We start from the raw sequence: 14393 nt of genomic DNA, 5'->3' as shown, positions 1-14393 counted from the left end.
CACCAAAAAGAAAAAAAATATAAACAAAAAAAAGAATGAATGAAGCGCTCCATGAGACAAAACGAAATACAACTTAAAAATGATGACGATGCGGTGCGACGTTGGGCTGTGTTTCACTTCACACCGGGGGGCGGTTTCCCCCCTCGGGTGTCCTGGTAGTACTTACAACAGTCCGTCACTGCGCACATGGTGCAATGCGGACTTTTCGCCTTGCACACAACCTGTCCAAATCCAACGAGGGTTTTATTTAACTCAGACCACAGAGCTTTGGGGACATAACTTTCCAACTTGGATTGCGTAACTGACTCGTTTTTTGTACATACCCAATTCAAACGGTTAGAAATCCTATGCACGTGTATGTCCACAGCTATCCCTTCATGTGTATTCAGTGCAGTCTGTAAAATAAGGTGAGCCACCTTCTGTCCTATGCCAGGCAATTTTAGTAACTCCTCCAGTGTGTGTGGAATGTCGTAGTCATATTTGTCTCTCAATATTTGGCTAATCTGAATGATCTGTTTAGCTTTTATCTTGTAGAAACCTACGGTTTTTATTAATTTTTCTAATTTCTCTTCAGACGTCTTTAGCATGTTGTGTACGGTTAGTCCGTGTGCTTTTAGTCGTTCCATAGCCATGGCGGTGCACTCGTCTCTCGTCCTTGTGGACAGCATGCACGAGACCAGAGTTTGGAAGCGATAGACCTTTTCACTTTCCTTTTTGTCGCTCAGCATGTGGCAACCGTACTTGTCCACCGGCGCCACGATGTGCTCGCGCATTTTGCTAATCTTCTCATATGTCCGGAGGAAGTGTGCTAGCTTCTCCTCCCCCTGGGGGGCAGCAGGGTCTTCATCACGATCGTTAGAACCGAACCCATCACCAGCAGCCGACCCCCCCATCACCTTAACAAGCTTCCTCCTAAGCTCACTATCAACCTTCCTCAAATCATTCTTTTTTACAGGCACCCGTTTGGTGCCGCGCTTGCCATCCTGGCTGGTACGCCTACCCAGTCGTTCTTTTCTACCATTTCGAATGTTTCCCCCTACAGGGATGAGCTTCTCTTCCACGTTGGGATATTCTCCCTTTACAAAATGTGGACTTGTCTCCCCCTTAGTCACTTCCACCTTTGCTGTCAAGCGATACTCTACTCCCCCCACTCGTCTGATGGTACTTCCATTCGGCTCATCTTCGTACGTTATCGATATCTTCTTCCCCCTCTCCTTGGGGAAGTACTTAGACGTTCGCTCCATACTTAGGAAGCAGAGGTTTACCACGAGGGCCTTCTTTGTATTCCCAACAAGCTTCATTAATCAGTGATGGGGTTTTCTTCTGGAGCAGCGCGCATTTTTCTGTGTAATTTTTTTCCCCTTTTCAGCCTGACACCCGAGGGGTACTTAACAGGTGGTTGTTTCATAGCAACTACTTCTCCTTCAGTGCATGGAGAAGCCGCAATATGCGTGAAGATGAAAGGGTAGGGATGCAGATGGGTCAATCCACTAACCTGAATAAGTTTCCCCTTTTTTCTCCTCCTCCCCGTAGTTGGCCTGAACGTTTGCTCAGTTCTGTTCGTTCCGCTTGTGCGGCCCGTTGCTCGCAAGTCCCCCTTTTCATACAATCTGTTTGCAACTCCTCAGCCGCCTGCAGCATATTGCCTACCTCCCACCGGCTGTTACAATTTCTGCCGTAGCGAACTGTCACACCTTCTCATATTCACCAATTAGCGGTGGTCCAGAAAAAAAATGCAGGCGGGTCGTTACCTCCCCCCTAAAGGCGCCTGCACGAGTTATCGCCCATCATCCTGAGGTGTATATCTCCCTCGTGCACATTTTCCTTTTGCACCTTTTGTATAAAGGGAAAAAAAAGGACAAAACTGCTCAGGGGAAGGGAAAAAACTTAGCAGCGCTTTTTTGTTCTCCCAAAAAATAATTTTTTTTACGTTCAGGAATGCAGCACATTTGAGGATTTTTTTTTTTTTCTTTTAATGTTAACCAGCTTGGGGAGAAGCGCTCATTTTTTTTTTTTAAAGTAGCCCTTCCTTGATAGTGTTTCCTTTCCCACTTTATCTTCGCTTGCACACCGCTCGACAGAGTATGATGATATGATGAAGACTTGATGAACCGTGGTGGACACGCCGTCAATGCCTCCCATGTGTGCAAAGCGTCGTCGAACGTGGTTGCCTCGTGATCGTTCGTGTGTCCCCTGGATGCCTTTTTTTTTCTCGTCTTTTCATCGCTGTTTTCCGTGTTGCCCCAAGCGACTTCCCCTCCACACCACTGCTAACAGGATGAATCAGGAAAATGAATAAGGGAAATTTGTTCAAGGACGAGACGGAGAAAGCCATCGTCCACTTCATCGTGTACCTCATAGGTGAGCGTCGTCTACGTGTAGAGGTCCATGGCACCTCACCACCGTGTACTTCTTATCATCGCGCACAACTTCGCATCACCACCTCCTCTTCCCCCCCGCAGGCGTTCTGCTCGTACTGTGCGTGTACTACAACTATATAATACTGAAGTACTACTTTTATTCCCTCTTTTGGGCTTTTATTGTTTCTATCCCCTTGCACCATGTGAAGGTGAAGCTGTCCGAGGTGCTGCGGAAGCGATTTCTGCGGAAGAAAAGGAAGGAAAAGGGGGGCAGTTCCCATAAGAGGGAGAGTGACGAAGTGAGCGATACAGAAGTGACTGAAGGGGTGGGTGATTCCCCCGGGGAGGCACAGCAGCCACTACAACAACTTCACCCTCGGCAACCGCGGGGTGGACGCAATCAGGTTGAGGCGTGCACACAGGGAGGCACCGTGAAGAAGTATGCAAAGTGTAGGCAACCCGAAAATTTTGATAAGACAAAAAAGAGGACTGACTTGATCACCCAGGGAAACGCATCCAATAAGCATAAAAAAAAGTTACATAAACTTTTAAAAAACGTGAAAAAGGAATTAGACATTTATGTGTACCTGTTCTTTCTGATAATTAAGCCCATATACAAAGGAGGAGAAAAAGGAGAGAAGAAGGAAAACTTCACTAACCACTTGGAAAATTATGAACACAGGAATGCCAGTCAAATATACTTCCTCATCCTACACAGATTGATCCTGTTCTACATTTTACGAGAAATTTTTTTCAAATACAAGGAGTTTTTACTAACCATTGGGGCTTTTATTTATTTTATTTTTTTTTTCTATAAAATTGTTAAGGCTATATGTATTGCCTATTTTTATTCCATGAGTAGAAAGTACTACACGAAATGGAGTCGTCACTTTTCTTTCGATTACGTCTACTTCTACAGGCACTACATGAATGACCTCTTGACTGTCCTCATCATTATTTTTGCCATAATTATTTTTTCCGCCATTTCTATTTTATTCATTGTTAATATTTATGGGGAATCTCTCTACATTATTAACTCGATAAATGGATACCTCTCCGCCAACTTCCGTAATGTGAGTCGACCGATTGGGGAGAGCCGTTCATCTTGCCCGTATTTACAGGACGCCATATATCTTCGCACAATCCTTTATATCCGCTTCACCCCCCCTGCAGACCGCCATTTTTAAGAATTTTCGAAAATTCTACCACAAGCCGGGAAAGGGAGACATAGAAGATTTGTACGAGCTAATTAACCTGAACAAAGTGCCCTTCCTCAGCAACAAAACGTTGGCGTCCATTTCTGGGCACCTAAAAAGAGCATTCGATATATATCAGCATATGTATGCACACACCTTTTTAAAGAACGCCACGGGACATATAAACGCCTGCTGTTTGCCGCTACTTTTGGGAAGACTTGCCCTCCTCGTGGCAGGACCAGATTTGTCCAGCATTAAGAGGCACATTCTTCATTTGTTGGGAGAGAAAAAGGACAAAAAATTATATTTACCGAAAATTGGGGAAGAGTGCTCTGTGGAGGCCTGTCTAAATGAGGTTGACGATTCTCGCACTTCCTCCTTCAGCTTCAAAAAATTGCTGCGTTCCCTGTCACAGTACATTTTTTTATTTTCCAGTCGGACGCGGGGTGGTACGGATGAGGGGGGCTCCACGTCGGTTTACTACGCAGGGGATGGTAAAGGCCATGGTGCTGCAGGAAGTGACGTTTTTAAGACCATATTTGGGATATTCCAGGGGGGGAGTTCCGAAGCCAATCAGCGGAGCAGCGCCGAGGGGGGGGAATACTGCAAGGGGGGTGAAACCAATCAGGGTGACCCCAAAGCGGATGGAGGGAGTAACCCACAAGGTGAACAGAATAATACCCAATCCGGCGGGTGGAGTAATCCACAAGGCGAACAGAACAACACACAACCGGACGGATGGAGTAACCCAACCCAGAACGCCACCGAGCTGTACGACCACCAGAAGGAAAAAAACTTCAAATTCAAGGAATTCATTGGCTACCTGAACAACCTGTTCTCCTCCATAAAAAAAATCGAAGACGTGGGAAAACTCACAAAGCACTTAATATTTAACAACAGTTATGGGCTCATAAAAATAATGTTTTTTTTCCTCTTCATTTTTTTTAATTTTTTTATGTACACATTTGATGCGATTATCCAAGGGATTATTTTCTTCACAGCTTTGTACTATTTAATTTCTTCGAGAAAATCTGCCCTGAGTTATGTGAACGATATTTTACTAGTGGTGGATCCCTCGAGCATATTCTTCTATAACATTACGATGAATTTGAAGGCCATCATTAAATGCACCTTAAAGAGGGTGTACTTTTACACTCTATACATTTGGCTAGTCTTTTCCTTTTTTGAGTTTCCAATAATTTATGTGCCAACATTAGGGTGCATTATCCTATCGCTCATTCCGATCATATCCCCCGAAATCGTAATTCTTGTGATTGTTGTCCACCTTTGGATTATCCAGAAGAGGAAGATCGTGTCCTCACTACTTTTTGCAATTAATTTTTTTGTTTACCTTTACTTCACCACGAGTATATATACGGAGATTCCCCACACGCATGCATGGTTGGTCTCTCTGTCGCTTTTCCTGTCCATTAGCACCTTTGGATCGAAGGGTCTCATTTTGGGTCCCCTCATAGGATCCATTCCGCTCATTTTACACCAGATTGCCATAAACAAGAATAGGTCCACCAAGGGGAAGAAACGCAAGCGGAAGAGCAGGACGGAGATGACTGCATCGTGCACGCGGAGCGAACGTAGATCGAGCAAATCGAAAGGTGCACAGGATGCACAGGGGGAAATGTTCACCCCAACTGTGTCCCAAAAGTATACACCCAGAATGGAGTGCCGTCACGTGAAGAGGAATACCCAGGAAAAACCAACCTCAGCTACAAAGGCGCCTCACCTGTTCGGCCAGGAAGTTCCCCCAAATGGAATCTCCCAAATGGAACGAAAGAAAACCCTTTTATGGAAAAACAAACTCAACAATCTCTACAAGATAATCGAAATAAATAAAAGTGACATCGACTCGTATGAAAGGCATACGCGCAGAAACAGCTGCAACCAGTGCATGCAAAATATCCTTCCAAATGGATCCCTAAATGAGCAGCAGCATGGATCCTACTTAGATCTACACACAGAGGAGAACAAATTAGCTCTCTACATTTACAAGCGCGATAGATCTAATATATGGGAAAGAAAAACCAACCACAATCCTTTTTCCAAAGGGGGAAGCAAGGGTCGCTTTAAGCGTCACGTTCCTTCCAAAAGAGTTAGACGACAAGGCAGTCTGTGTGATAACATCCAGAACAACTTAAGTCATTTGTTCAAGTCCATAACAAGTGACTCCTGATTTTGTTGCATCTCCCGTGGGCGGGTGGGTGAATGCGTCGTTACATAGGTTGACCACGCGCTGGGGAAAGCACTTTGCATTAATCATGTTCATGGTGTGGGCCCCGTTAATTGGATCCTCCGTTCGGTAAAGCTCCCCCTAGGAGGGGGTATATCCTTATTTATGTGCTATTATATGCTCACCAATTGGGGCCAAGCAAAAGGTTGAGTTCCTTTGGGGATCCCAAGAAATTGTAACTTGGAAACGTAGAAATTATTTGCGCTGGTTGGGGTGACCACATGGCTACTGCTTGGTTTTGCCATGCCGTTGTAACTCCCCCAGAGTTTTGTCCCAATTTTGTTTCGTTTTGCGTGCTCCCCTCCGTCCGCCAAGTCTCCCAAGCAGGGCCCCCAACATCGCCGTGCTTAAAAAAAAAAAAAAAAAACTAGCCTCCACTTTTGCGAGCAACACAATGTTATGATGGCAGCACGCCACCCGTTTAAATGATCACCCTAAATGCATATCCTCTTATGTTGGATAAATTTTTTCACAAAAAATTGCAACTTTTTCCGTTCCTTCACTTGGGTAAAAATAAAGCGTTAGCCATCGCGCGCCGTATTTTTTTTTTTTTTTTTTTTTTTTTTTTTCCAGTGAGCTATCGCGTTTTGGCTGTTCCGAAGGGTCAGCAGGGAAGCGGCAAAATAGAAGATAGGATATATCAGACGGGATATGTCAGAATGGAAATATCATATAGGAGATATTAGAACAGCCAAACAGTGAGAAGCAAAACAGTAACGCAACAATCAACGAGGCGTTGTAAAAACGCGCGTTGGTGAGTCTGTGCCTGTTTTTTTTTTTTTTTTTTAAATGAGCGGCATGGAGAAAAAGAAGAAGAACGACAAGAACAAGCGCGAGGAAAACACCGCGACCATTTTTAAAGTCCCCCGTTACATCCCCCAGGATGATGCAGATGGAGGCGAATTCTACGCCAAGGGGAAGGATGATTCACTGACAAAAAAGGATGGCCTGGTCAGAGGTGACTACGCCCAGGGGGGAGAAGAAAAATCCAGTCACCACGCGGACGTGAGTGTCGACTCGGACGTTGATCTCCACTCCGACCTCGACTTAGAAGAAACTGAGAAGGTATGGTTCACCAATTTGTTGCGGAAAAAGGGGGAGGAACACACCGGAGCGGGACACATGCAGGGCAAATCTGCGCCATACTCCGGAGGAAAACCCGAATCAGAGGAGGAAGAAGAAGAAGACCACACGGAGGATGACGAGGAAGACGAAATTGTTATAAATGCCGATGCTATTTTTAAAAATATTTACCCCTTTTTTAAAACCGAGGAAGACCCGAATTATTTGAAATACAAAAAGGAGCTGCAAAAAATTGTAAAATATAAGTCTTAAATCCATGGGGCGTCGCTTCCCCTTTACCAACACATATGAACGAGGAGCTTCGGGTTATCCCTTCCACCTCGTGTAGCTGTGTCTGCGGAAGAGGGGACGCACCACCTGAGGGAATTCACCCCAGGGAGCAGTGAATATATAATCATTTTCCCCCCCCCCCCCCCTTTTAATTAAAGTTTTTTTTAAAAAAATTTTTTTCGTGTAAAAGTATTTTTTTTTTTTTTTTCCTTGAAAAACTAGTTTGCCCAGCGGACGCGACAAGTGGTGTGCGTGTCCTACGAGCCCAACTTGCCCGCTATTCCCCCCTGCCCTGAAACAAATCATCGGGGCCGAACATGATGTTGAGCCCGTTGTCCACGTAAATGGTCTGACCAGTGACCGCTCTACTCTCCTTGGACAGTAAAAAGGCGGCAACAGCCCCGACGTCCGTGGAATACAACTTTTGCTGAAGAGGCGCATACTTTTCTGAGTACTCAATAGCGTAATCTATAAATGCAAAGTTTTTTTTTTCCGTTTCGTTTTCTCCCGATTGAGGACTGGCCTTCTTGATGGCAGTTGCAGCCCTTGATTTAAGAGGCCCCGCACTAATGGTGTTAATTCTAATTTTGTGCTTTCTCCCTAAATGGTAGGCTAAAGTTCTCGTGTCGGATTCTAACGCTGCCTTTGCACTTGACATGCCCCCTCCATACCCAGGCACAACCTTCTGACTCGCATAGTATGTTAAGGAAATTACACTCGATTGGGGGTGCATGATTGGGCAGAAATACTTGCATAAAGCTATGAGAGAATATGAGCTTTTGCTCAGTGCATCCAGATAACCACCTCGACTTGTGTCTAGTAAACTCCTCTCCACTTCTCTCCCATTAGCCAATGAATGAACTAACATGTTAATCTTCCCATACTTTTTATAAACCAAGTTTGCAACCTCTTCGATGGAATAACTTTCTAAATTGGCATACCTTTTGTTTTTTCTCGTTTCCTCGTCTATGTCGTTAAACGAATCAAAGGCGGCGTCGAAGGGAAGGATGTCTAGAAGATCCATTTTTCTACCTTCTCCAATTATCATATCATTGTCAAATTTTCCATTCTGGAGATTTTTCATGAAAATGTTATACACTGGTGGCCATACACCTAGAATAATTTTTACGTTTTTTTTGCTCAGTTCTTTTGCGATTCCCCACCCGTATCCATTGGTGTCACCTACTCCTGCGATGAAACAGATGTCTCCCCCAGGTTCCCCTTTTTTGTTTTCCTCTTCTGCTTGTCCATTTTTCTCACTCAATATGTTTTCTGCATGTGATGAATGTTGCGAGATTTTCCTGTTATGAGCTACCCCCTTTATTACATTGCTTGGAATGAAGTGCATTTCCTTGGCATTCCCTCTTCTTTCGATTGCCCACTTGGGTGGTGCACGACCCTTTGCTTCATTCCTCAGTATGGCGCTGACTGCGGCGGTGCACAGCAGCAGGGCCGCCAGATGGACCAGTTTTCTCGTGTGCATTATTGTCCGGTTGTCTATCGAATATAGGGTTTTCCCCTACTAGCCGTTCTCAGTAACGCTTGAAATGTAGAATAGGTGTTTTCCCCCACCTGAAGAACGCACGCCGCTTAACCACTACAACAGATCAACTGCAGCTCTGTAGAAGGTGCACTGCCGGGTGTGATGTCCCGTTTTTCTGCTGCGATCCACTTGGCCCTTTCGCGTAAAGATGATGAGCCAGCTGAAGGAAATATATTCGGGGATGGAGGAAAGCAAGCTTAACAAAAAAAAACAATTGTAAAATTGAGTTCCACCTCAGGGCTGTTCTACACAGTGCATGCAGCGTTCAGTCATGGGCAACCTTTCCCTTAGTATGCTACTTTATTTTATAATTTTTTTTTTTATTTTTTATTTATTTTATTAATTAATTTATTTTTATTTTTTTATTCTCCATGGGGGTTCCTCTTGGTTGCCTCACGCCGCGTCGTATGCTCGCCCAAACGTGAGGTCCACCGCAGCGGCGTCGTTCAGCAGCTCCAGCCTGGTGCGAAAACTTGCGCGCCCATTTGCGGGAACATTTTCGGAACGTTTATTGCACATTAAGCTACACATAAATCTGCACACCAATTTTCCCACTTTTCTTTTCACTGCTTTTCTCGTTCATGGACACACCGTTCTGAAGTTCTCCCAGCCGTGCCTTACAACTGCAACGTGCACACGTGCGTGAGTGTATTTTCCACAGGGGAGGGTTGAGCAAAGAAAGGGACATTCAAATATCTGTCGCAGCGAGGAGATATGCTTACCGAGTTAACCTCTCAGGAATTTTTTTTTTTTTTCCCCCTTTTCCGCAAATTATTATGCCAGTTCAAACTTTAAAGGAGGAAAATAAAAAAAAAAAAAGTTCCCCCCTTTTGTTGTGTCTTTTTCCTTCATCTTAAATATAGAAAGGAAGAAGGGATCCCCACGCCAAAAAAACCTATGTGACAGTATGTCAACTGCTAACCACTCCCAGAACTACGTAAAACATGCCCTTCAGGAGGGTGCCACTGAGGAAAGCACCCCCACTGTGGGGGTTAATGCCAGCCCAATTCTTGAGCATGGCATGAAAGTAGACTCTCAGGTGAGTTTTCATCCTCGTGAAGTAACTTTACCTGAATAACGCCTCCAGGGAGGGGAAAAAGGAGTGAACACATTGATATGGTTAGCAGGGGCATGTCCCTTAGCCGTGCGAAGTGTTATCACATTTTCCGCTTCATCACCTACATGCGTGCTTACCCCCCCCTGCACAGTTAAAAACACTGATTGAGCACCTGTACGTCCTCAAGTTCAAGCTGGAAAAGGAGAAAAAAATGCACAAGCGGAAAAAGAAAGATCTACCAAAGGAGGAGGGGGTGCAAAAGGAAGATAAAACAAACGCCAAAAACGCACAAAACAAGGTCCAAATCGAAAGTAAAAATCCGCAAAAGAGGGAGGAACCAATCAATAGGACATTAATGAAGAGGTTATCCCAAAATTGTGAATGGCACAAAAGGGGAGATCATCAAATGTGTGCAAAAAGAAGAAATGTTACATGAGGGATCATTGATAATGGTTCTCCTTCTATCATGTGTGTTTCTTTTTTTCACCCCCTTGTAGGGATGATGACCTTGGGGCAGATGACCCAGGAGGGGAAAGTTCGTGCCCTATTCCGCAGGTAAGAAATTAATACATATGAGGGACGTGTCCACATGTATGTAACGGCCTGTATGAGCTTCTTTTCCCTTTCTAATTGACACCTGGTGAATGCATGTAAAATTCATCCAACCCCGTTGCAGCTAATCGAGACCATCGAAATTTACAAACAGAGAAATGCAGAAGAGCAACGCGAAAAAGTCCACCTGATTGAGAAATACGAACGTGTCCTCAGGAAAATCAGAAAAAGGCACATCCACCAAATTGGACAAATTAAAAATAACGTCCTCCTCGATGTCGATTTTTTAATTCAGTACGGCTGAGAGTAATACGACTAGCCATTTGTACAATTCGTTGAAAAAAAAAAAAAAAAAAAAAAAAATCCATGCACACACAACGGGGATGTTTTTTTCCCCCCTCCCAGAAAGTACAGGAATGTGTCTCTTGAACTACTGCAAATTGGTCGGAAGAAGGAGAAGGAGAAAAGGGACGAAAATAGGAAGATGTCCGAAATGTGCATAACTGCTTGCAGGAGGTTTGAAGAGAATATGAAGGAGAGTGCGAAGGTATGGGGCTGCTTTATATACTTGTTTGGCTGAATAGTTGTACCTACTCCATTCATGTGGGTATTCCGAGTGTCCTCGTGTATATATTATCATAGCCTCTTTAGAGCAGTCATCCTGTTGGTAAACCGCCTCTCCCCCCTACAGACCGCCATGCAGGAGCACCAGGCCGAAGTGGCCAAAACCGTCGGAGACGCCAAGAGGGAGAACGCAGCCTTGAAGAAAAAAATGTACTCCTTTAAGCGCAGTGGAGAATACCCATGAGGATGTTTTCCTCCCACGTGCTTATTCCTCTTCCACAGACACACAAACAAACAATCACACAATCACGTGGTCATTGTGCCAAATGGCTGTTCTCCCCCTTTAGATCAGAGTTGAAGAACAAAATGGAAAAGGACAAACGTGAGTCAGGGAAAATCGAAGTGAAGGAGCTGCAGAATCAAATAAGCGAACAGTGTGCGGTGAATGATGAGCTGAGAGCAGCCATTTCGCGAGAAAAAAAAGAACACGAGATGAATCTTATGGACCTCTATTCGAAGGTAACTCTGTTATGTTTACCTAATTGGAGCTTATTCTACAGGAGAGGAAGGAGAAAGCTACGGGATTATGTTCCCTCCAATTGTCACATACAATACGCGCATAACTTTTTTGCTTCTTTATGTAGGTTGATTTGCAAATAAAAACTTACAAGGAAAACATCGTGAAGGTATTCCACGATATCCTTCTGAAGAATAAAATCGACATGAGCATGGACGAGTTGTCTAGCTGCATTCAAGTGGCGATGGACACGCACTATGGACAGGACACCACCCCGCCGAATGATATGCCCTGATCAGAGATCGCCAGGAAATTGCGCTTCACCCTGTACATCCGAATAACGGTGCACATATGTATATGTAGTATTCCCTTTAGTGGTTCCCCCTTTTTTTTTTTCCATGTGGAATGTTACGGGGACGCCCGCGCTAAGAAAAGCTGAGCAATTTGAAAAAATGGGAAAATGTTGTAACGCGCGTCGTCCCAGTTCGGTCATCACCATCACAATGTACACACACAAAAAACATGATAAAAAATAGGCCCACTGGGTGGGGCCAACAGGAAAATGGGTCACGTGGTATGACTTCCCTCTCCTCCAGCGAAAGACCCCTCAACAAACTAGTAATGCTTCTCCTTCTGCTTCTCCGGTGGGCCAGGCAACATGTACGCAAAACACAACATACCATATGAGTACGCCGCCAAAATGATGCATGCAAAAAATAGAGGAAACAAAAGGGACTGAAACAGGAGGTTGAAAGTACCCATGGTTATGTTGCAAAAGAGGAACACTACAAGGGTGTGTCTATTCATTTTTTGCAAAACTGGGATGGTAGTGGTCTTCTCGCGTAGGAGTATTGCCTCTACTAGGTAACTCAGGGCAGCAGCGAAGAGACTCACAGAGGAGATAACGCATATATAGTTCGCGTTGCACAAAATACGCACACTATAATTTCGGTAGTAATTCAAAAGGAGGTGCAGCAGGTGGAACAGCAAAGACATGGCAAACAACTTCAGGGTGAGGAAAACTGGGGAGAGCTTGCCACATCCCCCCGATTGCCCCCGCTTCCCCTGCTGCACCTCATCCTGCATCACATAGCCATTCCAAAGGGAAAAGGAAAAGAGGTACAGATTAACAGACCCAATGACGTTCATAAGGCCCTCTCTGTTCAAGGAAAAAAAGTGGGTCCGTTCTGCATCGTCTGCCAGTAAATAACTCGTAACGTCTAGGCGCCAAATAAGAAGTTCATACAAACAGATAAGGACACAACTAAGGAGAAAGATATGCCTAACCCGTTTTATCAGAATGAGTATGGCGTTACAAACTAGGAGTGTAAAAAAAAGTGTGAGAAAAAAGTTCCAATGCATCCCATACTCAGTTAAGCTGTAATTATAATTGAATAATTTCACTGCAGCGTATCTAGCTATTCCCAGGAAAAATAAAACGAAATACTTCCACTCGATTATGCGTCCTCTCCGTTTGGCAGAGTGAAGGAGCTTGTTCCTGTTTAGAGAATATGCACTCGATGTGATGCACCCCCCGACCCCTAAATCCATCAAAGTGTTACCAAAAAAAAACGACTTGGAAAATTGCCTTGGGAAAAAATAAAAGTCCACGGCGAATATACATATGTAGGTAATGCATAGGTTAGCTAGTCTCATATGGACCAAACATTTGTTGCGTCTTGCCTCTTGCGTGTACAGTTCTCCTTCTGGGTTAGCAGGACTGCTTCTCCAATGATCGGTATGTTGATCCGCATGCTGATCCGTATGCTGGTCCAACCCCTTCCCCCTTCTACTAGAGAGGGTCCGAAAGAGCGCGTAAAAAAGCGCGTAGATGAGTAACACTCCAAATATGCTCACATAAGTATATAGTAAGAAAAGGTAACTAATTATTGGGAGGAACATCAAACATAGGGTTAGAAATATTTGGCACTTCTTCAACGCTGGAAATTCAAGCAGTAGACTCTTCTCCACGTAAGTGCAAAGAGAATACACCGTCAGCAGTGTATATATGTGGTATGTGCTGATCATTATTGGCTTGCTATGATCCGATGCACTTTTCATTAAATTGTAATCCTCTGTGTTGAGCTTATACAAACAGGAGTCGAACGATAGGAGGTCCAAATAAGTAGATATTTCACCCCTTTTTAACTTAATTTGGATCCCACTTCCCTTTTGCACGTTCTGGTAGGACAGGTGTATGGCATCATTTGTGACGCGGACTGTTTGGAGGGAGATCCCCATGTTGGCTTCCTTCCCAAAGGAGCCTACCACCAAATCGTAATTCTCTTCCTGTCCTTGTCTAACCTCCCTCTTATATTTTAACAAAATTTGATAGTACACTTTAGCTAGCTCCAACATATACAGTTGATCCTGTCGGGGAGAGTAATTCCCCAGGTTCCCTCCTTCATTTGCTCCATATATAAATGCTTCACCCTTTGCTGTTTTGCTTCCTAACCGGAATGGGAAGCTGGGTGCATCGAGCATGTGCCTTACATTGAAGGGGCACATCATGAGATAGACGAGGAGGTTCACGTGTGCCATGTTTGCGTGGTGGGTCGTGGTAATCACGTGGGACACACGCACGAAGTGGCTCTCCTCAGAGGGGAAAAAGGAAAACACACTCTCTCTAGAGGTGCCTCTTTCTCATGGTGCAGGCAGGGAAGGGGTAAGAATGGCAAAAGGGCAAGTTGCACCCTTCAAAAGGGAACGACCCATAAATGGGTTTTTTACAAACGAGTTGTTACAAATGAGTTATTTACAAATTCGGGATTAACAAATTGAGGGGCAAGGCGCTTAAACTGGTTAGCTGCCTATCCGGTTAGCTGCCCTTCGTGCGTGGCGGACGCACTTTGGGGAGACACCAAAAAAAAGAAAGGGCTCCTTGCGCAGGCTTAAATGATGCATGCTACTTGACCAAAGTTACAGAGTAGCGCGCAGAACGAAAAGCCCGCAAAATGGCAAAACGGAGCACAAATGCTACAAAAGGTGATAGTGCGAAATGGAACG

At 44.5% G+C, this 14393-nt stretch overlaps 6 protein-coding genes across 6 annotated transcripts; 3 read left to right on the top strand and 3 right to left on the bottom strand.

Annotated features, from left to right (window-relative positions):
* Positions 1-113: 113 nt before the first annotated feature.
* On the bottom strand, positions 114-1301 carry PCOAH_00035310 (Endonuclease III-like protein; the record flags this gene model as incomplete). Its single annotated transcript, XM_020060322.1, has 1 exon — positions 114-1301. One exon carries the CDS (start codon positions 1299-1301, stop codon positions 114-116), a length of 1188 nt encoding a protein of 395 aa, XP_019915730.1.
* A 990-nt stretch (positions 1302-2291) lies between these two features.
* PCOAH_00035300 (Uncharacterized protein) lies at positions 2292-5744 on the top strand (the record flags this gene model as incomplete). Its single annotated transcript, XM_020060321.1, has 3 exons — positions 2292-2361; positions 2463-3433; positions 3534-5744. 3 exons carry the CDS (start codon positions 2292-2294, stop codon positions 5742-5744), a joined length of 3252 nt encoding a protein of 1083 aa, XP_019915880.1.
* Positions 5745-6590: 846 nt separating this feature from the next.
* PCOAH_00035290 (Uncharacterized protein) lies at positions 6591-7136 on the top strand (the record flags this gene model as incomplete). Its single annotated transcript, XM_020060320.1, has 1 exon — positions 6591-7136. One exon carries the CDS (start codon positions 6591-6593, stop codon positions 7134-7136), a length of 546 nt encoding a protein of 181 aa, XP_019915552.1.
* Positions 7137-7431: 295 nt separating this feature from the next.
* Positions 7432-8637, bottom strand: PCOAH_00035280 (Enoyl-acyl carrier reductase; the record flags this gene model as incomplete). The annotated part of the gene is made up of 1 exon (XM_020060319.1): positions 7432-8637. One exon carries the CDS (start codon positions 8635-8637, stop codon positions 7432-7434), a length of 1206 nt encoding a protein of 401 aa, XP_019915938.1.
* A 967-nt stretch (positions 8638-9604) lies between these two features.
* On the top strand, positions 9605-11682 carry PCOAH_00035270 (Uncharacterized protein; the record flags this gene model as incomplete). Its single annotated transcript, XM_020060318.1, has 8 exons — positions 9605-9736; positions 9906-10147; positions 10246-10309; positions 10431-10600; positions 10712-10853; positions 10998-11080; positions 11218-11389; positions 11515-11682. 8 exons carry the CDS (start codon positions 9605-9607, stop codon positions 11680-11682), a joined length of 1173 nt encoding a protein of 390 aa, XP_019915851.1.
* Positions 11683-12002: 320 nt separating this feature from the next.
* PCOAH_00035260 (Uncharacterized protein) lies at positions 12003-13928 on the bottom strand (the record flags this gene model as incomplete). Its single annotated transcript, XM_020060317.1, has 1 exon — positions 12003-13928. One exon carries the CDS (start codon positions 13926-13928, stop codon positions 12003-12005), a length of 1926 nt encoding a protein of 641 aa, XP_019915697.1.
* Positions 13929-14393: the final 465 nt, after the last annotated feature.

Source organism: Plasmodium coatneyi, chromosome 11 (assembly GCF_001680005.1).
Source record: "Plasmodium coatneyi strain Hackeri chromosome 11, complete sequence".
NCBI lineage: Eukaryota > Apicomplexa > Aconoidasida > Haemosporida > Plasmodiidae > Plasmodium > Plasmodium coatneyi.
Note: the sequence above shows the minus strand (reverse complement) of the source record. Positions and strands in the feature narration are given on the sequence as shown.